The 25,838-nt window shown below is 43.1% G+C and overlaps 2 protein-coding genes across 5 annotated transcripts in view; one reads left to right on the plus strand and one right to left on the minus strand.

The window, feature by feature from the left end:
* Positions 1 to 189: 189 nt before the first annotated feature.
* Positions 190 to 25,838, plus strand: part of ergic3 (ERGIC and golgi 3) — a 38,382-nt gene continuing 12,733 nt past the window's right edge. For 2 of the 3 annotated variants that reach the window (XM_048608154.1, XM_048608156.1), the window contains exons 1-10: positions 190 to 323; positions 502 to 572; positions 5,566 to 5,653; positions 6,620 to 6,739; positions 8,793 to 8,883; positions 10,304 to 10,469; positions 10,649 to 10,706; positions 13,397 to 13,411; positions 17,195 to 17,226; positions 18,381 to 18,477. In XM_048608154.1, the coding sequence (XP_048464111.1) occupies positions 236 to 323; positions 502 to 572; positions 5,566 to 5,653; positions 6,620 to 6,739; positions 8,793 to 8,883; positions 10,304 to 10,469; positions 10,649 to 10,706; positions 13,397 to 13,411; positions 17,195 to 17,226; positions 18,381 to 18,477 (826 nt within the window). In that variant the 5' untranslated portion in view covers positions 190 to 235. The remainder of the gene's footprint in view (positions 324 to 501; positions 573 to 5,565; positions 5,654 to 6,619; positions 6,740 to 8,792; positions 8,884 to 10,303; positions 10,470 to 10,648; positions 10,707 to 13,396; positions 13,412 to 17,194; positions 17,227 to 18,380; positions 18,478 to 25,838) is intronic. The other variant, XM_048608155.1, reaches the window with a different exon arrangement.
* On the minus strand, positions 20,018 to 23,936 carry romo1 (reactive oxygen species modulator 1). 2 transcript variants are annotated; one of them, XM_020535326.2, is made up of 3 exons: positions 23,806 to 23,936; positions 21,214 to 21,344; positions 20,018 to 20,256 (listed from the first exon to the last, which is right to left on the minus strand). In XM_020535326.2, the coding sequence occupies exons 1-3, from the start codon at positions 23,902 to 23,904 to the stop codon at positions 20,148 to 20,150; spliced, it is 339 nt and encodes a 112-aa protein (XP_020390915.2). In that variant the 5' UTR covers positions 23,905 to 23,936; the 3' UTR covers positions 20,018 to 20,147. The 2 variants fall into 2 exon arrangements, with proteins under 2 accessions (XP_020390915.2, XP_020390916.1); XM_020535327.2 differs by having other exon boundaries at positions 23,745 to 23,877.

The raw sequence follows: 25,838 nt of genomic DNA on the forward strand, positions 1-25,838 counted from the left end.
CCCCCCTCAGCACAGACACCCATCCCCCACCCCCGTCCCTGTAAATACCCCCCTCAGCACAGACACCCATCCCCCACCCCGACTCCACAGGGCAGTGGTGACCCCTGACCCTGTCGGGCAGCACGCTCCAGCCCCTGCCGCCCCGCCCGGGAATCCCCTCGCAGTATCGCAGCCAATAGGAGCCGGGCCGGGGCCGGTTCCGCCGGAAGTGCAAGGTTGTGTTTCCGGGGTCAGGATGGAGGCGCTGCGGAGGCTGCGGCGGTTCGATGCTTATCCCAAAACCCTGGAGGATTTCCGAGTGAAAACCTGTGGAGGGGCCCTGGGTGAGGAGGGAGATGGGGGAATAGGCGGGGGTGGGGGGGGGGGGCATGGGCCAAGGAAGGAAGGAGAGTGTGAATGGGACCGTGAGGGAGGAAGCGATATGTTAGAGCTCTGGCCTTGATGGTCAATGGGTTGTCTGTGGCTGCAGCCTCTTGACCCTCTCTTTCTCTTGTTCCACAGTGACGTTGGTCAGCAGTCTTATCATGTTGCTTCTGTTTTTCTCTGAACTCCAGTATTATCTTACAAAGGAGGTGAGTGTCTCCTGTGAACGTCTACCCCCACCTGGCCCCTTCCTCTGTCTGATGTTATCACTGTTAGTTACTTGTTTCCTAAGTATTATTTTCAGAAATTACTTAATCGTAAAAATATGGATTGAATAATTTCCACTGAGTTTCGAATAGAGCCAAGATCATTCTGTTAATTGTGGAGCCTTATTTGGGGATCACATTCAGTTGCTGGTGACTTTCCTCCCAGTTTTGCGAGATGCTGTGTTAGTGGCCCCTTTTGTACTGTGTTGGAGAGTTTAAGAAATGTTTACACTCCATTGAAGGTGTAAGATCAATCCTTGCAGTAGTTGAATTTGATTATAGCTGGACGACGAAGGGTACCCTGTCGGTCGTATCCCATGTCTGTCTTCTGAGGAGGTCATTATGGTTTTTCACTGTGGCCCGTCAGAACTGGCAATTGATGTACTGGGCATTGTATCCTGCTCCTAAGAGGGTGAGCTTCAGGTGTCAGTGGCATCCTCCTCATCTGAACGGATCCTGTGCATGCACAGCGCTTGTCCGTAGGGAATGGCTTTTTTAATATGTTTAGGGTGGAAGCTAGAGAAGTGCAGCATTGTGAGGTTATGTATAGACTTGTGGTAGAGTGACATGTCCATCCTTGATGGGAGCAGAGAAGCTACACCATGTCCTTCACAGCCTTCAACACATCACTGTTGACAATGAGCACCTTGCCAGGATCTTCCCTATGCTTCAACTTGTTGCCTTCAAACAACCACCAACCCTTAAAGAGGCCATTGTTCACAGCAAACTACCCAGCCTTCAGGACAACGTTGACCACAACACCACGCAACCCTTCGTGGCAACCTCTGCAAGACATGTCAGATCATTAACATGGACACTACCATCACACGTGGGAACACCACCCAGCAGGTGCGTGGCGGATATTCATGTGACTTGGCCAACATTGTCTATCTTAAATGCTGCAGGCAAGGATGCCTCAAGGCATGGTATTTTGGCGAAACCATGCAGACACTATGACAACAGATGAATGGACATTGTGCAACAATCGCCAGACCGGGATGTTCCCTCCCAGGGGGGGGAACACTTCAGCAGTCAATGACATTTGGCCTCGAATCTTCGGATAAACATCCTCCAAGGTGGACTTCACGATACACAACGACGCAGAGTCGCCGAGCAGAGGCTGATAACCAAGTTCCGTACCCATGAGGATGGCCTGAACCGGGATCTTGGGTTCATGTCGCACTATAGGTGACCCCACCACACCCTACTCTCTCTCTGACACACACACAGACTCTCTCCCGCTCTCTCACACACACACACACACACTCTCTCTCTCTCTCTGTCCTTTGCGCACGCGCTCTCTCTCTCTCTCTCTCTCTCTCTCTCTCTCTCTCGCCCCCACACATACATGTGGGGTGAATTTGCATTTGCAGGTGTGTAATTGCAGATACATTCTATTTTATTCAAAAAGCACACAATTTGTAGACAGGCAATGTGGCATTTTATAAATTCCTACTTTGGAAATAAAACCAGTCTGATTCCAAGTTTATACACAGCCAGATTCTAAACAGGTCCTCACACCTAAAATGCATTGTCTGACCTGGGGTATTACCTCTGGTATGCTGATAAAACCTTTAGTTATCTCAGGGCAGTGATTGAAAGAAATTCTGGAATTTGCATATTAATCCTTTCTGACTGGTTAAAGATTTAACAGCACCTTAGGTTTATTCAAGACATTTGCCTGAGTTCTATGACCCTTTGACCTTTGTTTATAAATTCTGTGTCTGATGCCGCCTCTCTCACTGACACCTGAAGAAGGAGTGAGACTCCGAATGCTGTGTCTTCAAATAAACGTGTTGGACTATAACCTGGTGTCGTGTGATTTTTGACTTTGGCCATCCCAGTCCAACACCGGTATCTCCACATCGTTAATGAATTAGACAGAAAAGTATACAACTGGTAACAGATTGAAATGGTGGAGACAGTAACTTAGTGTGAAGAGCTCCTTTGTTGTCTTCCCTTCTCGTGCCCCATCTTCAACCTGAAGGAAGCGGCTGATGAGAATTGGACGGTATCCCCCGTTTCTAGGGGCTGGTAGTTACATTGTGTCGATTAGCCATTTGTATGACGTCAGAGGTAGGTTCTTTACTCAGAGAGTGGTCGGGGTGTGGAATGCATTGCCGGAGAGGGTAGTGGAGTTGGCCTCATTAAGGGCATTTGAGCGGCTGTTAGATAGGCATATGGATGATAGTATAATGTAGCAGTGGAGGTTAGATAGACCTTAGGTTTAGGGTAAAAGTTTGGCACAACATCGTGGGCCGAAGGGCCTGTACTGTGCTGTACTGTTCTATGTTCTATGTCTCCTAGCCAATGGATATGAGACAACTGCTCATGACTTTAGGATAACCGTTGACCTTTTCTCTACCTCATCTGAAGGTTAGGTTTCATTCTTTTTGGGAACAAAACAACGTTTTCATAAACTCTGCATTGATGATTGAACTGTCTGATATGTGCATTCTTTGACCTCTGTTTGTGGAATTGATTGGCCTCTTTGCCTTTGCTGTCATTGTCATTTTATCTTTTGTTTACTAGATATTTATGTTTTGGGAAAGGAAATAGCACTGTAACAGCCATTCCATGAACTATTGAAGTTAAACTTGCCAGTAATATCAAGATAGACAGTAAAAACTACAATATATATAAAGGACGAGTGAAGCTAAAGTGAACAGTGACCCTTTGGAGAAAGAGGCTGAGAAATGGCAGAGGAGTTGAATAAATAGTTAGCATCAGTCTTCACAGTAGAAGACACTAGTAACATCCCAAAACTATCTCAAAATCCTAAAAATTCAAGGGGCAAAAGGAGAAGAGGAAATAAATACAATAACAATCACTAAAAAAATAGTGCACGGGAAGCTACTGGGGCTCATGTTAGTTTTTCCCCCGCATCTGATCAGACACTTCCTCAGATATTAAGGGATGTAGCTGCAGAGACAGTGGATTCACAGCTAGTAATCTTCCAGGAATGCTTAATCCTGGAAATGAGGATTGGAAAACTGCCAGAGTAATACCTTTATTTCAAAAGGGAAGGAGACAAAACATAGGTAACCATAGGCCAGTTAGCTTAACATTTGTTATTGGGAAAACATTAGACTCTACAGTGTAACAGTAGAGTATTTAGAAATACATGAAATGATCAAACATCCAGCATTTGATTTGTTTGATTTGTTTGATTTATTCGTTGTTACATGTATTTTGTTGCAAAATACAGTGAGAAGTGTTGTATAATGTCGCCACTCTTAAAACGCAGAAAAATAAACCAAAACATAGAATGTAAAGGCAGAAGAATGAAGAAATAAAGAAAAGCATGGCATCATGAAGGGGAAACCGTGCCTGACAAATTTACTAGCATTCTTTAAGGCAGAAACAAGCAGGATGGATGAAAGGGAAACTGGATGTAATACATCTGGATTTTCAGAAGGTATTCAATAAGGTGCCACACATTCTGCTGTTTAATAAAATAAGAGCTCATGGTGTTGTTGGTACTATAAGAATCCTTTATCCAAAAACATCAGGACCAACTGATTTTCAAATAGTGTGTTTTCGGTTTTCGAACACACTTACCATGATAGACAAGTTTTTTTTCTTTTTGCAAAGGCATGAACTTAGTATGTTTACATATCCACTTGGGTCTGCTTTCAGTTTCTAGATCATTTCAGTTTTTGAAGTGCAGGCACCCAACCTGTATATTAGCATGGATAGAGAATTAGCTAACTAATAGAAGACAGGGGAAAGGGGGGCAATTTCAAGATGGCAACCTGTAACCAGTGGAGTGCCACAGGGGTCAGTGCTGGGTACACAGTTATTTATAACATAAGTTAATGACTTGGATGAGTGAAGTGAACGAACAATAACCAGTGATGATCAAAGCATTAACTTCTATTTCTGGAAATCGCTGCTATGCACAGGCCTCCGAGGTCCATACAGTCATTAAGAAAATTAGAGGGAATGCTGGTGTGAAGGCAAATGGTCAGGATGACACAGAGTCTTTGGAGGGATGTAGACAGGTTAAGTGAATGGGCAAAAACTTGGCAGATGGAACATAATATGGGGAAATATGAAATTATGCACTTTGCAGGAAGAAAAGAGGAGCTGACTGCAGAAAACTGCAGCACGGAGGGATTTGGGAGTCCTTGTGCATAAACCACAAAAGGCTAGCATCCAAGTTCAGTAGGCAGAAGGGAAATGGAATGTTGGTCTCCATTTCAAAAGAAATGGAATATAAAAGTGGGGATGTTTTGCTTAAACTATACTTGTCAGACCACAGCTACAATAATGTGAACTGTTTTGGGCCCCTTATCTATGGAAAGATGTAAAAGTCCGGAGAAGGTTCACTAGGTTGATACCAGGTGTGGAGAACTGTCTTCGTGAGGAGAGGTTGAATAAGTTGGACCTGTACTCAATGGAGTTAAGAAGAATGAGAGGTGGCCTTCAACGTAGAAGATTCTCAGGACTTAAAAGGGCAGGTGTGGAAAGGTTGTTTCCTCTTGTGGGAGAGTCTAGAACAGAAGGCATCATCTCAGAGTAAGGGTGTTACAACACGGATGAGGAGGAATCTCTTCTCAGAAGGTAGTGAATCTGTGGAATTCCTTACCGAGTCATTAAGTATAGTCATGGCTGAGATAGACAGATTTTTGTTCAGAGGTCCACAGCTTGAATGTGTCCCCTGCCAGACAAGTGAGCAATCACTGGTCATCTCTCAGTCTCTTGTGAAATTTCCTTGTTTTGAGGGAAAGGTTTGAAGATTTATGACTGGGTAATACCCCTGAATTGCAGAATGTTCCCTGGTATTTAATGTACGCAGGTATCACCTTTAATTGCGTGGAAATCAAACACAAGTAATCTTGTTAAAAGGTGATTTATACTTTTTATTCTGTGATTATACCCCTCACTCACTCTCTCTGTGATGATGTTGCTAGTATTTTCCTTCCTTCTCTAGGTTCATCCAGAGCTCTACGTCGATACGTCACGAGGTGAAAAGCTAAAAATCAATATTGACACCATTTTCCCACACATGCCCTGTGCTTGTAAGTATTAATGCAAGTTTTAAAATATACTTTCCTTCTCCTTGTCTTTTCTTTCGCTGCTTTTCTTCACCACTTCTTTTGAAATAAAGACCAACTCTTCCACCCCCTGTCCCCACTGTGAACTCTTTGTTTTCATACCGTTTCCTTGTGAATTAGTCCCATCCTTTTAGAATCATAACTTCCCTACAGTATAAATGCAGGCCATTTGGCCCATTGAGTCCACACATACCCTGCAAATAACATCCCTCCCAGACACTCCCCCATTTCCCATGGCTAACCCACTAGCCTGCACATCCATGAACACTATGGCCAATTTAGCATGGCATATCCACCCTAACTTGCACATCTTTGGACTGTGGGAGGAAAGCAGAGCACCCAGTGGAAACCCATGCAGACACGGGGAGAATGTGAAGACTCCACACAGACAGTCACCCGAGGGTGGAATTGAATCTGAGTCCCTGACACTGTGAGGCAGCAGTGCTAAACGTTGAGCCACCATGCTGCCCAAAAATCCTTAATATGGGTTCCTGTGCTTTCATCAGCTTTGTGTTTCTTCTCAAATCTCCTTTATGCCTGCAAGCTTTTGTTATCATCACTCCCTCTCCTTCCCACTGGCTCAGTTTCTGGTTGCTGGTACATTTGCCCTGGGATCTTTCTAGAAGCATTATATAAAGCAAGTTGTTCTCTGAGTTTGCTTTCTGATTTGTGATGGTGGCAGGCTGTACTGAGCCACAGCTGACTGCAGCGAGCTAAGAAGGGTAGGACACCACTGTGAGCATCCTGAACACAGGCTGAGTCGTTCATACCTCTTCGCCCTCCACTGCCCCGTTACCAAAAACAGATTCCAAGGTGGCATTGCATTAAAAAAAAATGTCAAAATGAAAGAAGGGTCCCTTCAGGATGTATGTGCCTTGATGTATGTGTTATGTTTCAGTGTTAATGGTGATGTTCCATGTCCACTGACAGATCTAAGCATCGATGCGATGGATGTGGCTGGGGAGCAGCAGCTCGATGTGGAGCACAATCTCTTCAAAAAGAGACTGGACCTGGTTGGCAATGTAGTCAGTCCAGAGGTGGAGAAGCACGGTAAGCAAAGACTGAGCGGGAGCAGAGATGACCACATCCTGTACACACAGTTTTTTAAACTGGAGTTACAATATAACTGTTTAGATGGATGCAATGGGATCTGTGTAACTGTTGACGTGACTAGGTGGGGGTCTAAAATAAGCTAGGTCTTGAGAAGAAAACTGTATTTCTATATTTCTAACTGTTTCTGTAACTCTATTTCTATCCATTTCCCACATTGCTCGGTGATCCACGACACTTTGTATTTTTTTTATTCATTCACGGGGTGAGGGTGTTGCTGGCTAAGTAGCATTTATTGCCCATCCCTAATTGCCCAGAGGGCAGTTAAGAGTCAACCACATTGCTGTGGGTCTGGAGTCACATGTAGGCCAGACCAGGTAAGGATGGCAGTTTCCTTTCCTAAAGGGCATTAGTGAACCAGATGGGTTTTCCCGACAATCGACAATGGATTCATGGTCATCATTAGACTCTTAAATCCGGATTGAATTAATTATTGAATTCAAATTCCACCATCTGCTGTGGCAGGATTCGAACCTGGGTCCCCAGAACATTATCTGGGTCTCTGGATTAACAGTCCAGTGATAATACCACTAGGCCGTAGCCTCCCCTACTACATCAATGTGCCATTAAGAGAAACTAATGTCTCAGATTTTCCTCCAAATGATTTCTCTGCATTTATGAAGCCAGTATGTAATCCATCAGCTATTCATTGAGGTTTAAGGGTATCTTCAGTCTGTGCTCATACACACTCCCTGGAGGTATTGACTATCCTGGGACTGGGTCTAATTTAAAATCAATCCAGTATTGCCCTGACTCTGGCCAAGTAACTAAACATGAATCAAAACCAGAATGTTATGCTCTGTCTGCCTCAGGATAACTTTGGAATTACTCTCTGATCCTTTGGAATTAAGGGTCAGTCTGCACTTCTTTCACATTTATTTCAGTTGAGTTCTGGCTCTAATCCATAAATTCCTGATTAATTTCCTGTGATGGTTAATAATGGTAATCTGGTAGGTAATTTTACATTATTGAGCGGTGGCGCATCTTTGTATCATTCTGTTGTCTCCCCCGAGTGTTTCTTCTACCTTGGTCCATGCCTCATGTATTTCTTCATTAGTATATTCAAGTCGGAGATTGATATTGGATAAAAAGGAAACAAGTCACAGACAGACAGTACCAAATAGCGTAACTCGGGTGGAAGATCTTATTGAATGGCAGAGTAACCCAATGGCCAATTGCTGCTTCTATGTTTGATTCTCTTTGAGTCTGTTACATGTGCTATCTCTTATAGAATAATTTGGCCCATTGGATCGATGCTGGCTCCCCAAAACAATTCAGTCAGCCGCAATCCCTCTGAACTCCACCCCATAGTCTCAGCAAATTAATTTCTCTGAAGTGCCTATCCATTTTCCTTTTGAAGTCATTGAAGATTTCAGCTTCCAGGCAGTGTTTCCAGGTCATTACCAGTCGCTGTGTAAAAATGCTGTTCCTCTCATCCCCTGCCCAGCATCTCTTGACCAAAACCTTAAATCTATATTTCTTGGTCCTTATACCATCAACTGGTGGACAACTTTTCTTTGTCTAACTGATCTATCATAATCTTATACACTTCAGTTAAATCTCTCTTTAATCTTCTTTGCTCCAAGGAGAACCGCCCCAACTTCTCCTTAGAACCCTATTGCTAAAATCCTACTTCCCTGGAACCATTCTGGTAAATCTCCCAAGTGCTGTTGGGGATCTTCCCATCCTTTGTAAAGTGCAGTGACCAGAGCTGGATGCAGCACTAATTGGCCTAACAGAGCTTTATGTAGGTTCAGCTTTTGTCTTTGAATGTGTCTTCCTCCTCTTTCATTCCATATTGTTGCTTTTCGCTCTCTGCCCCCTGTTCCATATGTTATTTCTCTCTCTCAGTATGTACTTTATGTGCTGTTTTTCTCTGGATCTGGGTCTGTAGTCTGTGTCATCTCTGTCTCCAGACCCAGGTTTTGTGTTTTGCTTTCCCCCCTCTCCCTTGCTGAGCCCATATTCCTTGTGTTGTCTCTATCTGTTTCAGAGTTGGGAAAACAGGAGGAGGTGTTCAATTCCACAAAGCTGGACCCAGACCGATGTGAGAGCTGTTATGGGGCAGAATCTGAGGACATGAAGTGAGTGGCACTGATCAGTTCTCGGCATAGTTTGAATGAAAGGAAGCCTTCTTTGAGCTGAAGCCCAGAAGGATCACAGCTCCAGACCCTGGGGTCAAGGGGAGTTAGAGCATACCCAGGTTGGGAAGGAGCACTAACAGGTTAACCAACTCCTCTCAATTACCATCCTGCAATCCCCGGTATCAGACAATGTGATAGTGCTTTGCTGTGTTTCCTTCAGTTGATACCCGCCAACTGCAGCTATCACAGTTCTGTCACTCCCCAATTAGACCCACTGCACTGCTCTTTCTCCTTTGCTCTGCATCTATTTCTGTGTCCAGTTCCCCTTTTGGAAGTTCTTGAATCTCTTTCTACCACATCCTAAGGTGGTGATTTTAAGATTGTTTTCCTTCTATTTTGCCAATTACTTATCCCTGTTCTTTGGTTACTGACCCTCCAATCAGTAAAATCAGTGTCTTTGTTCATATCAAAACACCTCAGAATTTTGAACTCCTCTATGAAATCTCCATTAATCTCCTTTGCTGTCAGGAAAATAGTCCCAAAGCTTTTAGTCTGTCAGTGTAACTCATTGGGACTGTTTTGATAAATCTTAGAGCCTGAATACTCAAGACCAACTTTTAATGTATATTAAGAAGAGCATTTGTCACAACATTGAGGTTGAGGGATACCACTTTCCCCCAGTCTATAAAGCAGCCTTTTACTCTAACCCTCGAATCTGAACAATAACTCTCAACTTCACACTCCACTTTCTGTCTCTTGACCAAGTGTTTATTTGTGATACCACTGTTGTTTCATTTTGCTAACAATATGTCACACATTTCTTCAAAAGGCTCACGCTGCTGTCATTGGCCATTGTTAGTTCATGCCCATCCCTAAATGTCCTGGAGAATGTGGTGGTGAGCTACTTTTATGAGCCACTGCAGTCCATGTTTTGTATTGTGCACTAACTTTGAAATTGTGCTCCCTGTTCCCAAGTCCAAGTGATATTTTATATAACAAAAAAGCATCCTAATATTGACTGCTGGACTCCTGTACCCCTCCCTGAGTCAGAACAATATTTGTTCACCACAACTGTCTATTCCCTTAGCCAATCCTGTTCCAAGTTACCATCATCCATTTGGTCCTGTGTGCTTTAGTCTGAGTAAATCTGTATGTATTACTTTATTAAACCCGTTCTGAAAGTCTACATATATATAACATCTGCCTGTCACTCAGCAACAAGCCCTATCCTTCATGAAGACAGATGCAGTGATCTGCCCAAATGATGTTCTGGAATGTGCCCCAAGGGGATTGGAGAGAGATGTTGTCCCCCTCCAGCTGGAACTGCTGATTTGCAAACTCTGGCTATTGAGAACTCTTGTGTCATTACTTCCCTGTGCAACAAGTACCCAGAGTAACACATGCTGATTGGTCCATATAGATGCTGCAACACGTGTGCTGATGTACGTGAGGCCTACAGACGGAAAGGCTGGGCATTTAAGAATGTAGACACCATTGAGCAATGCATGAGGGAAGGATTCACTCAGAAGCTGCAGGAACAGAAGAACGAGGGCTGCCAGGTGTATGGATTCCTGGAGGTCAATAAAGTGAGTCTGCGGTTAGATGTTGGATTCCAGGGATAGTGGTTGTGGTAAGACATTGGTTATCAGTGACAATTTTTGTGCTTTCTGTGGTTAGCTGTTGGTTATTGGCAATGGAAGGGGTCTGTGGTTAGATGTCTATTGCATGTTTTTAAACTGACTCCTATCTTTTCATTTCTTGTTAGGTGGCAGGGAATTTCCATTTTGCTCCTGGGAAAAGTTTTCAGCAGTCACATGTCCATGGTAAGAGAGAGTATTGAATCCTCCCAAAGGGATTTTGCGTCAGGAATGTGAGTGGGTATGTTTGTAAAGGGCTGGGGGCTGGGGTAAAGTTTGGAAAGGGGGTTCAAGGAAGGACAACAAGTTACAGTTATTGACTGCTTCAAGAAAGTGTCCCAAGGAGCTTTACAACATTGGAACACCTGAAGCACATGAGCCAAAGGAGGACGAATTAGAAACAAAAGATTTTACAACCCAAATCAAGGATTAGCAAGAGAATTTCAGAGCCTAAGGCTGGTAAGGATGTCTAACAATGCACAGCAATTAAAGTTGCTAATACCCCAGAGGCTGGGTTTGAAGGAACGTTGAGTGTTGTCAGTTCAGAGGAGAAATGAGAGATAAAAAGGGGCAGTACTATGAATGTGTTTGAACACAAAGCTGAGTTTTATCAAATTGTGTCGTCGTTAGTTTGTGAGCTTGTGTAGGTCAATGAGCTCAGGGAATGGGGACAACAGGACTCTAAGGGCTAGCATATGAGCACAAATGAGGATATTATGGGATGAACTTAGGAGGGGTAGGGATGGACGTTTTACAAAAATTGAATCTTGATAGTGGATTGCGTATGGATTTGGAATCTGTGCTCGCGGTCAGATAGATTGCATTGTCTAGTTCAGCCTCAGACAGTGCCAGATTGAGGGATAGAATCAGTGCCTATTGAACAGACTTTGTGCTGGAGACTGAAGACAATGACTTTCTCAACACTTAAGTTGGAAATGTCTGATCTAGTATTGCATGTCATGAGAATGAGAAATGAGATGGAGAAGGGATCAAGAGAGGTCATGCTGAGCTACAGCTGGCTGACGTCAGCGTACATTGGAATCTGGTGTGCTTTTGGAGGAGATGAGGAGAAATGTCTTTACCCAGAGAATGGGAAACCTGTGGAATTCTCTACCACAGAAAGCGGTTGAGGCCAAAATATTGAATGTTATCAAGAGGAGTTAGATGTAATTCTTGGGACTAAAGGAATCAAAGGGCATGGGGTGAAAGCAGGAACAGGGAACGAATGGTCAGCCATGATCAGACAGGATCGCTGGGCTGAATGGCCCACTCCTGCTATTTTCTATGTTTCGTATAGCTGGCAGGCAATATGTCAATAAGGAATAGCAGGGGTCAAAGGATTTGTCTTGGAGGACATCAGCAGTTAATGAGGGAAACTATAGCAAGACGTTTTCTGGCTGTGACTGAATAGAAAATAAGGGGCAGCTGAGAACAGCCCCACCAGTTGAAGGATGGTGTGAACACACATTCAAATGTTGCAGACAGGGTGAGAAAGGATCATTTATAAAGTCATATAGGATTCCGACAGAGCTGTTTGATACTGTGGCAAGGACAGAATCAGGGGAGGTCAGGGAAAAATGGATTTGGATTAATGAGATGACAACACAGTGAAAGACTGGAGATGAAGGGGAAGCTGATGATGGGGTGGTAATTTGCAAGGACAGAAGGTCATTGACGGATATTTGAAGAGACAGGTGGTGATGGCATAATATTTAAGGAAGGGATAATATTTAAGAAAGGGATAGTATTTGAGGAAAGAGAACTGTTGACAATATCCATTAACATGGGCAGTAGGAGGGGAAGTTGGGTGGTCATCTGTTTGGTCAGCTCAAGGGAGCAGGAGGTGGGACTCATGGATAAGATGACTTTGCAGAGGGAATAAAGAGAGATGGAAGAGAAACATGAGAGTTTCAGGTCTAAGACAGGGCAGTTTTGGGTAACATTTGTTCCTGTGGGTTAGTGAAAGGGACGGACCAACAAAAAGCTGAACTAATGGTTTCTGTCTTTATAACTAAGGACCCCAGGATTAGGGGCAATTGTTTCAAGCAGAGGGTGGTGTGAATATGGAATGAACTGCCAGAGAAAGCAGTGGAGGCTGGTACAATTCAACATTTAAAAGGCATCTGCATGTGTATATGAATAGGAAGGGTTCAGAGGGATATGGGCCAAATGCTGGCAAATGGGATGAGATTAATTTAGGATATCTGGTCGGTATGGACGAGTTGGACTGAAGGGTCTGTTTTAGTGCTGTACATGTCCATGCCTGTATGATAGTAGATAGTGGAGTGGCAGGTTTACAAAGACAACTTACAGCGAAGTGGAGCCAGTCATTATCTTTGCATTCCTGACCAATCCTGAAGTAGTGAACAGTTTTAGCAGAACCAAAGCGTTACATGTCCAACCAGATCTCTTGGTAAATGGCCACGCCAGTTATCCACCTTGCTTCCAAAACTGTGTTCTCTTAGACTTTAGGGAGTAGAGATGGCGATAGACGAGCAAGCAAATTTAAAAAGAACAGATGTTTAACTGGGGACGAGCATCAGGTGAGGGTATGATTGAACCTATCAACAGCCACAAGTAAAGCTTCAAATGGTGAGCTAAAGGCTGAGAACTAGAAGTATTTTCCTCAGATTGCACACGTGAGGAACTGAATTGGAAACAGGAAACTGATGAGCGATCCATGGGGAGAGATGACCTTATCTGTGATACAGACTAATTGTGGACTCAGCAAAAGCTCTGTCTGATTCTGAATGTTTTCCAGTATTTTTACACCTGCGCAAATCTACTTGTATTCTCTGAGATACCGTTGAATTTTCTGTTTAATTGCCCAATGATGCTTCCTTACTTTTAAAAATTGTTTCTTTTCTTCCTTGCAGTCCATGCTGTTGAGAGTAAGTGACTAATTCTCGATTCTGTTCCCTCTATGTGCCTTTAATAGTTCTCCACATCTTATAAAACCTGATTTGCTGATATGCCTGTTAAACACTATCTTTTGCTGAAGCCCATTTGCTCTGTCTAGTTCCTGGCCATGCTTTGCATTAATTATGACCATGTTGCATGGATCTGTAGAATGTAATGGGATTTCAGTAAACCAAATGGACAAGTGTGTGAATTCTCTTTGAGTCATTGACTTGAAAATCACCATCATGAACGTCAACAATTCTGTCCTGCAAACTGACAGAAGATTAATTACATAATACTGTAGTTCTGGGACACAGATCTGCTCATGTATAACACTGGGGTACAGTACTGGTGGGAACAGGTCAGTCACTGTAACACTGAGGGTATAGTACTGGTGCGGACAGGTCTGTCACTAACACTGGGATACAGTACTGGTGGGGACAGGTATGTTGTGGTATAACACTGTGGTACAGTAGTGGAGACAAGTGTGCCATGGTATAATCCTGTGGTACTGTACTAGTGGCGACAAGTCTATCATTGTCTATATGACTGCAGTACAGTACTGGTGGGGACAAGTCTATCACTGTATATGATTGCAGTACAGTACTGATGGAGACAAGTCTATCACTAAGGCATAGGTACAGACTGTTGGAGACCGGTCTGTCACTGTATCTAAGGAAAGATGTGCTGGCCTTGGAAGGGGTCTAGAAGAGGTTTACAACAATGATCCTGAGGATGAAGGGCTTGTCATATAAGGAGTGTTTAAGGACTCTAGGTCTGTACTAGATGGAGTTTAGATGGATGACGGGGGATCTGATTGAAACGTACAGAATACAGAGAAGCCTGGAAAAAGTGGACGTGGAGAAGACCGTTTCCACTAGTAGAAGAGACTTTGACCCAAGGCACAACCCCAAAGTGAAGGGATGACCCTTTAGAACTGAGATGAAGAATTTCTTCAGGAAGTGGGTGGTGAATCTGTGGCTGTCATTGCAACAGAGGGCTGTGGAGGCCAAGTCACTGAGTGTGTTTAAGACAGAGATAGATAGGTTCGTAATTAGAAAGGGGATCAAGGGTTATAGGGAGAAGGCAGGAAAATGGGGTTGAGAAATGTATCAGCCATCAAAGGGTGGAGCAGACTCGCTGGACCTAATGGCCTAATTCTGCTCCTATATCTTCTAGTCTTGTGGCCTTTTAACACACCTACAGTGCTGGTGGTTACGGGTCTGTTGTGAATCATACTGGGATACAGTACTGTAGGTATAAGTTACATTGGAAGTGGTATTGCTATAAGATGTTAAATTAAGGACAAATCTATATTTTTCATTCATTCCAATAATGAATGTCGCTGGTTGGGCTAGTTTTTAATGCCTATCCCCAGCTGTTCTTGAGAAGGTGGTGGTGAGCTATCTTCTTGAACTGCTGTAGTCCATTTGGTACAAGTACAGCCACAGTGCTGTTCGGGAATTGCAGGATTTTGACCCAGCAACAGTGAAAGAAAGATAATATATTTCCAAGTCAGGATGGTGAGTGGTTTGGAGGGGAATTTGCAGGGGATGGTGTTCCAATGTATCTGCTCTCCTTGACCTATTAGATAGAAGTGGTCGTGGGTTTGACAGGTGCCAAGTCATGAGTCTTGCGAAGTTTTTGCAGGACATCTTATGGATAGTACACACTGCTGCTACTAAGTGTCAACAGTGGAGGGAGTGGATGCTTATGAATATGGTGTCAGTTAAGCGGGCTGCTTTGTCCTGGATGGTGTCAAGCTTCTTGAGCGTTGTTAGAGCTGCACCCATCCAGGCAAGTGGGGAGTATTCATCACACTCCTGACTTGTGCCTTGTAGATGGTGGACAGGCTTTGGGAAGTCGGGAGATAAATTAGCCATTGCAGGATTCCTAGCATCTGACCTGTTCTTGTAGCTGCCATATTTGTATTACTACTCTAAGCCGCTGAGCATTAGTGCCCCATGGACCACTGTATCTGAAAGAGAACTGGGGGTGTTAGAAATCAGAAACAAACACAGAAATTGCTGGGAAAACTCAGCAGGTCTGGCAGTATCAGCGGACCACAGAGTTAATGTTTCAGGTCCAGTGACTTTCTTCTTCAGAAGAGTTCTTTCCACAGACCTGATGTTTGTAACACTCTTTCTCTGAATATTTACACCTGGGCATGGAGATGGACAGCCAGAATCTGATTAACTGTGCAGAAGATTTAATTACAATTCTTGTGTTTTATAGATTATATCTTTTATTTCTAGTCATTCACATTTTTTCCTATGGGATGTGGGTGTCACTGGCAAGGCCAGCTTTTATTACCCATCCCTAATTGTTCTGAGGTGGTGATGGTGAGCTGCCTTCTTGAACCACTGCAGTTGACGTGTAGGTACACCCACGATACAGTTAGGGGTTGATCTCCAGGATTTTGACTCAGCAGCTTTTGGTCTCCTGTAACTGCAACATCATCCTTTGTGCTGAATTTGTCTTCAGCCAGTGGAAAGTTTTCCCTCATTGACTTCAGTTTAATACATTGGGCAATATTACTCACTCTTGCCTCTGGAATTCAGTTTTTTCCTCCACATTTGGATTGAACTACGGTTGTAATGAGGTCTGGAGCTAACTGGTTGTGGCAAAACCCACTGAACATCAGGGAGCAGGCTATTACTGACTAAGTGCTGCTTGAATCCTCTTCTCATCACTGCCAATCACAATTAACTGTGGACTGATGGGGAAGTGATTGGCAAATAGGAATTGTCCTACTTTTTGCGCACATGACTTTGGGCAATTTTCTACGTTTTGGTGGTTGCACATGTTATGGCTGTTCTGGAACATGTTGACTCGAAGCACAGCTAATTCATGGGCACGTATCTTTATTATAGCTAGGATATTGTTTGGGCCCATAGCCATTTCCTGCTATTATATGGATTGAAGATAATTTGGTGGAGACTGACATCTGAGATGGTGTGCAGCTCAGGAAAAGCCAAGATGTATCTTCATCTCAACTGGTGACGATTGTAAATACTATAACCATGTCTTTTTGCACTGGCTTGTTGACATTCCTGTCAAGAATGAGGATGTTCCTTGAACCATGGTTAATCCTTCTGCTTAATGGTCATGTGAGGAATATGTGTGGTTCAATATTCTATTGTGCTGATGACCTATGGTGCCTTGTGGATGTGTTTGAGCTGTTAGATCTATTCTGAATCTATCCTATTTAGCACATTGGGATATGATGGAAGGCATCCTCATTATGACAATGTGATTTTATTCCCTTATTTTCTGATTCGGTTGCTTGATTAGTCCATGGGTCAGTTCTCTGAAATTTGACACAAGGCAGGGTGCCCCTTTGTTATGTCTGATGCTCAGTTTGATGCTGGGTATTCATCTCATATCATTCTTTTAGGTTGTAATAGTGGTTTGGTACAACTGACTGACAATTGAAGGTCGCATTTCTGTGGGTCTGGTGTCATACATAAACCCTACCTGGTACAAACGTCAGATTTCTGTCCATGAAGTGATTTGCTGAAGTAGAACTGTAGATATATGGTCACCATTACTTACACTACATTTCTATTCCAGAATTATTCAATTAACTGAATTTAAATTCCTCAGCTCCCATGGTGGAATTTGAACTTGTGCCTGGATTGTTACCCCTGGCTGTTCGTTTAGTAGTTTACTAAAAGAACCACTATGCAACTATTTCCACTGTAAATTATTTTTTTTAAAAAGTCATGTTATTAAATCCTGTTTCTAATTGTTTTCTCCCTTTTTTCTGTCAGTTCATGACCTGCAAACTTTTGGATTGGACAATGTAGGTATTATTGCAATCTCGTGGAATGCTTTTTATTAACCTATTAAATACTGATTCATGTTTCACTGTGGACTGTTAAATCTCAACTCAGATTAGACTAGTACAATATTTCTTTTGCTATGTGATGAAATTTAAAAACATTTAAAAAGGTTTAAACTGTCTGTACAAGTAGCACAGATGGAAGCAGACAGTTACAAAGGGACACAGGTGAGTTTTAAACATGGCAAAGTGAGAGATCATCCATTTTGGATCAAAAATGAGTAAATGAAGTCAAGGTGCAGATGATCTGGGATTACGATCAGGTTAATTTTTGGAATGGTGAAGGAGTCCTCACACATCAAGCTCTCAGCTTTTACCCAATGTCTTCAACTCAATACCACCTGTGCAGGGTGACACGGTGGCTCAGTGGTTAGCACTACTGCCTCACTCTGCCAGGGACCCGAGTTGGATTCCAGCTTTGGGTGACTGTCTGTGTGGAGTTTGCACATACTTACCCCGTGTCTGTGTGGGTTTCCTCCAGTAGCTGCGGTATCTTCCCACAGTTCAAAGATGTGCACGTTAGGTACATTGGCTATGCTAAATTGCCCATAGTGTCGAGGGATGTGCAGGCTAGGTGGATTAGCCATGGGAAATGGGGGATCAGAGGGACAGGGTAGAGGGTGGAATGTTCTTCAGAGGGTTGGTGTGAACTCTGGGCCAAATGGCCTGCTTCCACACTGTAGAGATTCTATGATTTGGCTTTTGAGAATTCTTTTCAAATAGAGTATACAGTTGATGGTCTGGACTGAAGAATCACTGCTTGTGATGTGCTTCACACCTGTATGTCATCAATTCAATACTGGAATTTACTCAATATCCTTGAACAACTTGCATTTAAATACCACATTCCAAGATGCTTCACAGGAGGTGACTTTTGAACAGAATTGATACCAAACCACCTGTCATTACGCAGGAATCCAAAAAACCTAAAGTGGTAAGTTTGAGGGGGAATTCCAGAGCTTAGGGCCTAAGCACCTAAAGTCAAGTCCGCAGTTGATACAGTGATTAAATGGACCATTCAGTCTATACAGGTTTATGGGGTGTTCACTGGGACACATCTAGAAAAGCATCCTGCTGTGAAATATATTTTTTGAGCAACTTCTCTTCCCCTTCAGATAAACATGACTCATTATATCAGACACCTCTCCTTTGGGAGCGACTATCCAGGAATCGTGAATCCTCTGGATGGAAGTAATATCACAGCACAACAAGGTAAGCAGGACAGTCTCCCAGGAAAACAAGGTTGCGTTGAAAGAATACCATTTGCAAATTTAAGACTCTTGTCTCAAGTCACAAAATCCACAATATAACGTACCTTGTTATTATATCATTGAAAATTCAGTTTACTGAAGGTTAAATAGATAGCAGTATGACTTTGATTGGGTATTGTTACCCCACTCGACCTTAAAGTTGCTGATTCATTCACCAGGAATAAGTCATCAGTGGGTATGTTCCCCTCTCAATCTCTGAAGTGATTATCATGGCTTACACTGAATAAACAGGTGACCCCACACCCACTCTTAGAACCAGTGAAGAATGGTCAGAAACACAAAATTAGCCGATTCTTTCTCACCCCACTCCTACTCACCTTGATTAACTACCCCAACACATAAGCGGGGTTAGAACACATTTTCGTTGGATGGCACAATGGTGAGTTCTTTACATCTGAATAACAGAGCTATTTATTGCTTCTTCTGAGGCCAAAGACATTACAACCACAACAGAGCTTAGGTGCAACACAGAATCAGCATTTAATAGGTTATTAAAAAGTAACTGGCGCTGGTACGAGCCCAACTGCCTGAGAATCATATAGCAGAGGAACACTCTCAGCCACTGTCCTTTGCTCACTTCCCCGTATTCATTTTTGAACATTACTGTTGAATCTGTTTTCACTGTTCTGTCACAATTCAGTTTGGTCATCAGCCTTACTACTGATGCAAGATTTCTCCTTATTTACTTGACCAAACTCCTTTATTGTGGAATACTACCATCCTTATTCCAAAGAGAACAATCCCAGACTCTCCACATACCTAGAGCCATTCTCGTATATCTCCACACATGCGCACAATAACCTTTTGGATGTTCTTCGTAAATTGTGTTGCCCAAAATTGAACACCTTGAACCAGATGTTTTGTTTTGTTTGTTTTGTAAAGCCAAGGATTTTATGCGCTTTTTAACAGCATTCTCAACTTTTCCTCCTGGTCCAAAGATTTCTGTCCAGGCACCTCCTTTAAATTTTTTCTTCACTTATTCATTTACAGGATGAGGACATCGCTGACCAGGCAGCATTTGTTGCCATTTAGTTTATGCCATTTAGTTTAGACTGCCTCTAATTTTCCCATTAAAATGCACTGCTTCACATTTTATTTTAGGAGGATGGCAGCAGACTGCTGAAAATGGATCGACACATCATTTAGTTTTGTATTTGTGTGGATACTGGAGAAACTCAAAAAGAAGTCTGGCAGCATCTGTGGAGAAAGAAAGACAGCTTCAGAGCAAGAGTCATATCAGACAATGTTTTTCTCTCCGCAGATCCTGCCAGACTGTTCTCCAGCACTTTGTTTTACTTCAGATTTCCAGCATCTATACTTTGTTTTTCCATGTCCTCCTAAATTTCACGCAACAAAGGCTTCCCCTACCGGATACATTTCACTTGTACTTCACTTATGTCCTCCAATCCTGTTTGTGCTACTAGTAAAGATCTTTTAGAAGTTCAACTACTGTTGGAGAAACTTCAGTCCATTTTCAAAACTTGAAACAACAGTAAATCATACATTTTAATTTCCATTATTGTACAGCTTGTAATCAGGGGGACAGAGCCAGTTGGTACATTATCTGCAATATTTGAAATTTCAACAGAAAGGAAGAAAAAAACAATTGTGTTAGCATCTGATTCCCATTCCAATCGCCATGAAGGTTCCAAATGTGCCTCCGCTCTGCATCATGGTCTTCCCGACACCACCCAGCAGCTCTCGGCCTCTCAGCCCCAACCTGGAAACCAAATATGCAACAGTTACATTGTCGTGGCTGCTAAATGGATAGTAAAATCAAAATTCTTGATTACACTCTTCCTAATTCACTGAGGCTAAGGTATTCAAACAGTATAGGTCAAACTCAATTTCAGGGAACAGATAAAACATGTCAGCATTTGCACGGTATAGCAATGGAACCAAACTTGTCAGTAGTTGCAGCCTGGCTGAGTTACTGTTTCTTTCTGATTAGTGAGATTGTAGACTTGAGCTTAGCTGTTCCCTCCAATGCCGTACTGGTGGTCTTTCCTTTCAATATAACATTAATCTGAGGACGACTCTATACGTTGCATTGAAAAGAACATGGTGTTAACAGTATCTTCACACGAAATAATAAATAGGAGCTGGAGACCCCCTGAGTCTACTTTGCCACTTGCTAAGTTCATGGCTAATATACCTCAAGTCAGCCTTTCACAGATAACAGCAGTGGATCATACTCATTCTGAGTGCAGTCAGATGCTTAATAATATCAAAAATCTGTAACCACTTTTACAAACACGATTACTGATCCATACTCAAGGCTTTGTTGAATACTTTTTGAACTTATGCGATGGAACATTAATTGCGAATGTCTTAACAACTAGTGGTTTAGAAAGCTTTGCTGGGTTAATATTTTATTCCAACTGTGATATCTCTCAGCAGCAAACAATCAGGGTGGTGTCTTTACAGTTCTCAAATTCCCGTGTCCTCCAGAAATCTGAACATCCCATTATTCAGTAATATTGTCTAGATTCTCATTGATATATCCGAGCTGGTCATAGCGCCTGTGCAACTGACAGGTCCTGTCATAGCTAACTGATATCAATGGGCGGGTGAGGGGGCATCTGCACTGGCTCATCTTTGATATTTGGGAATATACATGCCATTATGTTTCTGTTTCCTTTTAACAAAGGTGGAACAGTGAAGTGTTCATACTAACCTGAGGCATGAGAAACTGCCAAAAAGTGCACCAGCTGCCATGCCAACTGCACAGCCCATCATGAAGCCCATTTTAACCCTGTCAAAGCAGCTGGGCTGTGACTGCCCATACGGTCCCACTGTGACTGGCATCTAGAGAGAAAACGACAGTGATTAGAGAACACCACGACTGATTACTAACCCATTCTTCTTCCCCCAGTGCCCTATGTTATAGAGTCATACAGCATGGAAGCAAACCCTTCGGTCCAACTAATCCCACTTGCCTGTGTTTGGCCATATCTCCCCCCCCAAACCTTTCCGATTCACGTACTTATCCAAATGTCTTTTAAATGTTGCAACTGGACCTGCATCCACAACTTCCTCTGGCAGTTCGTTCCGCGTACTAATCACTGTCCTTTTTATAATGTTTTCCTCTCACCTTAAAAATATGACCCCTAGTTTTGAAAGCCCCCCCAACCACCACCACCACTTAGGGAAAAGACCTCTGCTCTTCACCTTATCTATGCCCCTCATAATTTTATAAATGTCTGTAAGTTCACCCCTTAATCTTATTCAGCCACTGACATCAACTCCTGTTTTAACAAAATTGGAACTACAACTGACATAGGATTCCTCCAATCCCTTGTCTTCAACTCTGCTGTTGGTTGGTCTACCATGTTGTCTGACAGCTCCCCAGCTAGAGCAAAGAAATAACTATTTAGAAGATCCATCTCATTTTATGCTGCAATTTCAGCTATTACTTTGATTCTAGTTTGTTCAGCCCCATTTATTTTGACAACGATTTTCAAAACCTAATATCAAGTATAATAGAATTTTGAACTGGTATCAAACAATTTTAGTTTTAACCCACAGAGGACAGCAAACAAGTCACTTACATCCCTCCAATTCATTCCCACAAAGAGAATATGGGAATGTAACTTGATTAGCAATCCAGAGATTAAAGTTCTGATGACCTGGATTCAAAATCACACAATGGCACAACTTTGATTGATAAAATCTCAGAATTGAAAACTAGCCTCAGGAATGGTAACCATGAAACACTTTTAAATGTTGTGTTTCATGACGTAGGTGTGGTTGGCTGGGCCAGCATTTATTGTCAACCCTAACTGTCCTGGAAAAGGGGGTGGCAAGTGCCTTCTTGACCAGTTACAGGCCTTGAGTTGTAGGTGCACCGACAGTGCAGTTAAGAACAGAGTTGCAGAATTTCAACCCAGCGACACTGAAGGAACAGTGATATATTTCCAAGTCCCAAGTGGAGTGGATGTTGGAGCTGCTGCTCTTGCCCTAGGTGGGAGAGATCATGCATGACAGATGTTGTCTAAGAAGCCATATGAGTTATTACACTGCATCTTCTAGATGTTCACTGCTGCCACTGTGCATTGGTGAAGGGTGTGAATGTTGAAAGTGGTGGATGGGATGCCAGTAAAGTGGACTACTTTGTCCTGAGTCGTATCAAGCTTCTCAAATAAGCAGCACTCATCCAGGTAAGTGGGTAGTATTTCATCACAGTTCTGACTCATGCCTTGTAGATAATGGTAGGCATTAGGGATACGAGTTATTTGCCAGAATTTCTAGCCTCTGACCTGCTGTTGTAGCTACAATATTTATATGGCTGATCCAGTTCAGCTTCTGGTCAGTGTTAACCCCTCAGGATGTTGGAGATTCAGCATTGGAAATGCCATTGAACATCAAGGGACAATGGTTAGATTTTCTTGTTGAAGATAGTCATTGTCTGGTGTGATTGTTACTTCCATGATGGCAAATGGGACTAAATTAAGTTAGGATATCTGGTCCGCATGGATGAGTTGGACTGAAGGATCTGTTGCTATGCTGTACAGCTCTATGACTGTAACTATCAGCTCCAAACTTGATGTTGTCCAGGTCTTGTTGCATTTGGACATGGACTACTTCAGTACCTGAGGAGTTACAAATGGTGCCGAAAATTGCATAATCAACAAACATCCCCACTTCTGACCTTATGATGAAGCAGTTGATAGTGACGACTGGGCTTGGGACACAACCCTGAAGAACCAGGGAGCTGGTGGAACAGTGGAAATATCAGTACCCGAGAGCCAGAAGTCCTGGGTTCAAGTTCCACCTGTTCTGGAGGTGATTCATTTCTCTGAACAGGTTGATTTAAAAAAAACCTGAAGAACTGCTGCATGATGGCCAAGAGCTGAGACAACTGGCCTTCGACCAAAGCCATTTTCTTTTCTTCTTGGTCAGACATAGCCTTGATGTCGAGGTCGGTTACTCATGTCTTGGACAAACTGTAACGTGGTCAGGAGCCTAATGAACTTGGTAGGTTATTCCTCTATGAGTGCTGCTTTATTAGCAGAGTATAACACTACGGCAGTCCTGTTTTTGTGTAGAAGGCAACCCTAGGCAATCTTCTACAATGCCAGGTAGATGCAAGTAATTGCCAGAATGTTGTCAGGGCCCACAAATTAGAGACAAAAACCCGTCTAATTTTAATAAGCTGTTCTAGGGAATTCCTGGTCCTCTTTCCCCTTCCCTCTGCCTACCACTTACCCCGTAACCCTGAGCTCCCGGCTCCTCCCGCTGCCCTGTCCCCGCCTGGGGCCTCACTCACCGTGAACCCCGCGCTCGGACTCGGCCCCTCAGAGAACCATCTCACCTCCCACACGGGAAGTTGCGTGCCGGAAGTGCGTATGGAACAGTCACGGGTCATCAACCCGGAAAAACTCAGCAGGTTCTGCAGCATCTGTGAACAGAAATCAGGGTTAACGGTTCAGGTGCTGAACCCTTAACTTTGATTCCTCTTCACAGATGCTGCCAGACCTGCTGAGTGTTTAGAAGCAACTTCTGTTTTTGTCACCCGGAGTTAGCAAGAACTGCAGATGCTGGAGTCAGACATAACACAGTGTGGAGTTGTAGGAACACAGCAGGCCGGGGACCCTCTTTCAGAACTGGACCCGAATGCCTGATCTGCTGTGTTCCTCCAGCCCACGATGTTGTTTCTGTTTTTGGCCAAGTGTCACTCTTCGCAGGTAGCCCGGTCAGAGATCAAGTCAGCAGTCAGTTGATCAGGCAAACCCAGCACATGGCAGTAACTCTATTGCTTCCAGCTCAGAGAAAAATCCAGCAGTGGGCAGGGCACTGTGCCACTGGCCGCTGTAGCTGTGCGGCTTGGCATCTCTCTGTGCACCCTGGTACAGTACACTCAGTTTGCTACTGAACAAAGACTCTAACCCCAATGGCCCCACAGAGGCCAGCAGATCAGCACCCTCCCAATCAGGGACAAACATAAACGCCGCAACAAATGTGAATGTTTTACATTAATATAACCAGCAGAATAAGTGAAAGCTGTCTTAAAATTAATTCTAAAATTAGTTTATCCATAGTACCTCTCCGACCATCCCTGGTGTTGTACAGTGACAAACCTTGTCCCACCAGTACTGTACCCCAGTGTTATACAGTGACAGGGAGAACCCTATTCTTTCTGTGTAGACCCCTTACAACTTTAAAAAACTTTTGTTAAATCTCCCCTTGGCTTTATTCTCTTCAAGGAGAACAGACCCAACATCTTTAATCTATCCTCATAACTGAAGTGAGCCATGCTTGGAACTATTGTCATAAATCTTTTCTGCACTCCAATGCTTTCACATAATTCCTAAAGTGTGACAAACCCCAGCTGAGATCTGATAGCTTATCCAATACCTCCTTCTAATCAATTTTAAACCCTTCTCGTGACTGAGTTATCTCCACTGTCACCATGACCAGGTAGATTCTGCCTTGTGGGTAAAGACAGATGCAAAGTATTCATTTAACAGCTCAGTCATGCCTTTTGTCTCCAAGTCTAAATCCCAGTTTTAGTGCCTACTCCTCCATTTACTGTTCTTTTACTATTAATGTGCTTATAGAGGACTTTGGGATTCCCTTTTATGTTAGTTTCCAGTTTTTTTTCTCATCATTCCTCTTTGCTTTCTTACCCCTCTTCTGAATCTTCCATATTCCTTTTGGTTCTCAATTGTATTTACTACTTGACACCTGTCAGAGACATACCTTTGCTTCTTTATCTTAATTTCTATTTCCTTTTTCACCCAGGGAACTCTGGATTTGTTTATCCTACCTGTCCCTTTTGACTGTGCTGAACAATCTCCTCATTGAAGGTAGCCCATTGTTAGCTACTGTCTTTCCTGCCAACCTTTGATTCCTGTCTCTCCAGCCCAGTTCTGCGCTGGCCCAACTGACGTCAGCTCTCCGCTCGTTACTTATTCTTCTTTTGGATTGGGCAGTGTCATTTCCCAATCTCAACGTTCTGATACAATACAGTGACAGATCTGTCCCCACCAGAATTTGAAGTATCTTGGGACCAATGCTATCTATGTTAAAGGTGCTATGTAAATACAAGTTGTTGTTAACATGAATATGAACGCGGCAACATTAGAGTCCTGCTTTCTGATGTGAAACGTTGGCAATCAATTCTCAGTTTTCATGTTTTTTACTCTTCCCTGAACTCTGTGAAATCAGTTGCTGCAATGTAAGTGCACTAAGGTCAGTGCCAGTTGCTGTGACCTTTTCAGATTTTACTGAAGTATGAGCAGTCAGGAATTGCCTAAACCAGTACGCCCAGGTTTTCCTTTCTCATTGAATTCAGTGAAG

The sequence above is a fragment of the Rhincodon typus genome, chromosome 19 (genome assembly GCF_021869965.1).
Source record: "Rhincodon typus isolate 14 chromosome 19, sRhiTyp1.1, whole genome shotgun sequence".
Classification (NCBI taxonomy): Eukaryota; Metazoa; Chordata; class Chondrichthyes; order Orectolobiformes; family Rhincodontidae; genus Rhincodon; species Rhincodon typus.

Excerpts from the sequence above, each read along its gene's own strand:
- romo1 (XM_020535326.2), bottom strand. The coding sequence starts at position 23,904 with ATGACCCGTGACTGTTCCATACGCACTTCCGGCACGCAACTTCCCGTG. Across the intron at positions 21,345-23,805 it reads GTCCGAGCGCGGGGTTCACG|ATGCCAGTCACAGTGGGACC; the intron begins GTGAGTGAGGCC and ends TTTTCTCTCTAG. Across the intron at positions 20,257-21,213 it reads GGCAGTTTCTCATGCCTCAG|GTTGGGGCTGAGAGGCCGAG; the intron begins GTTAGTATGAAC and ends TTTGGTTTCCAG.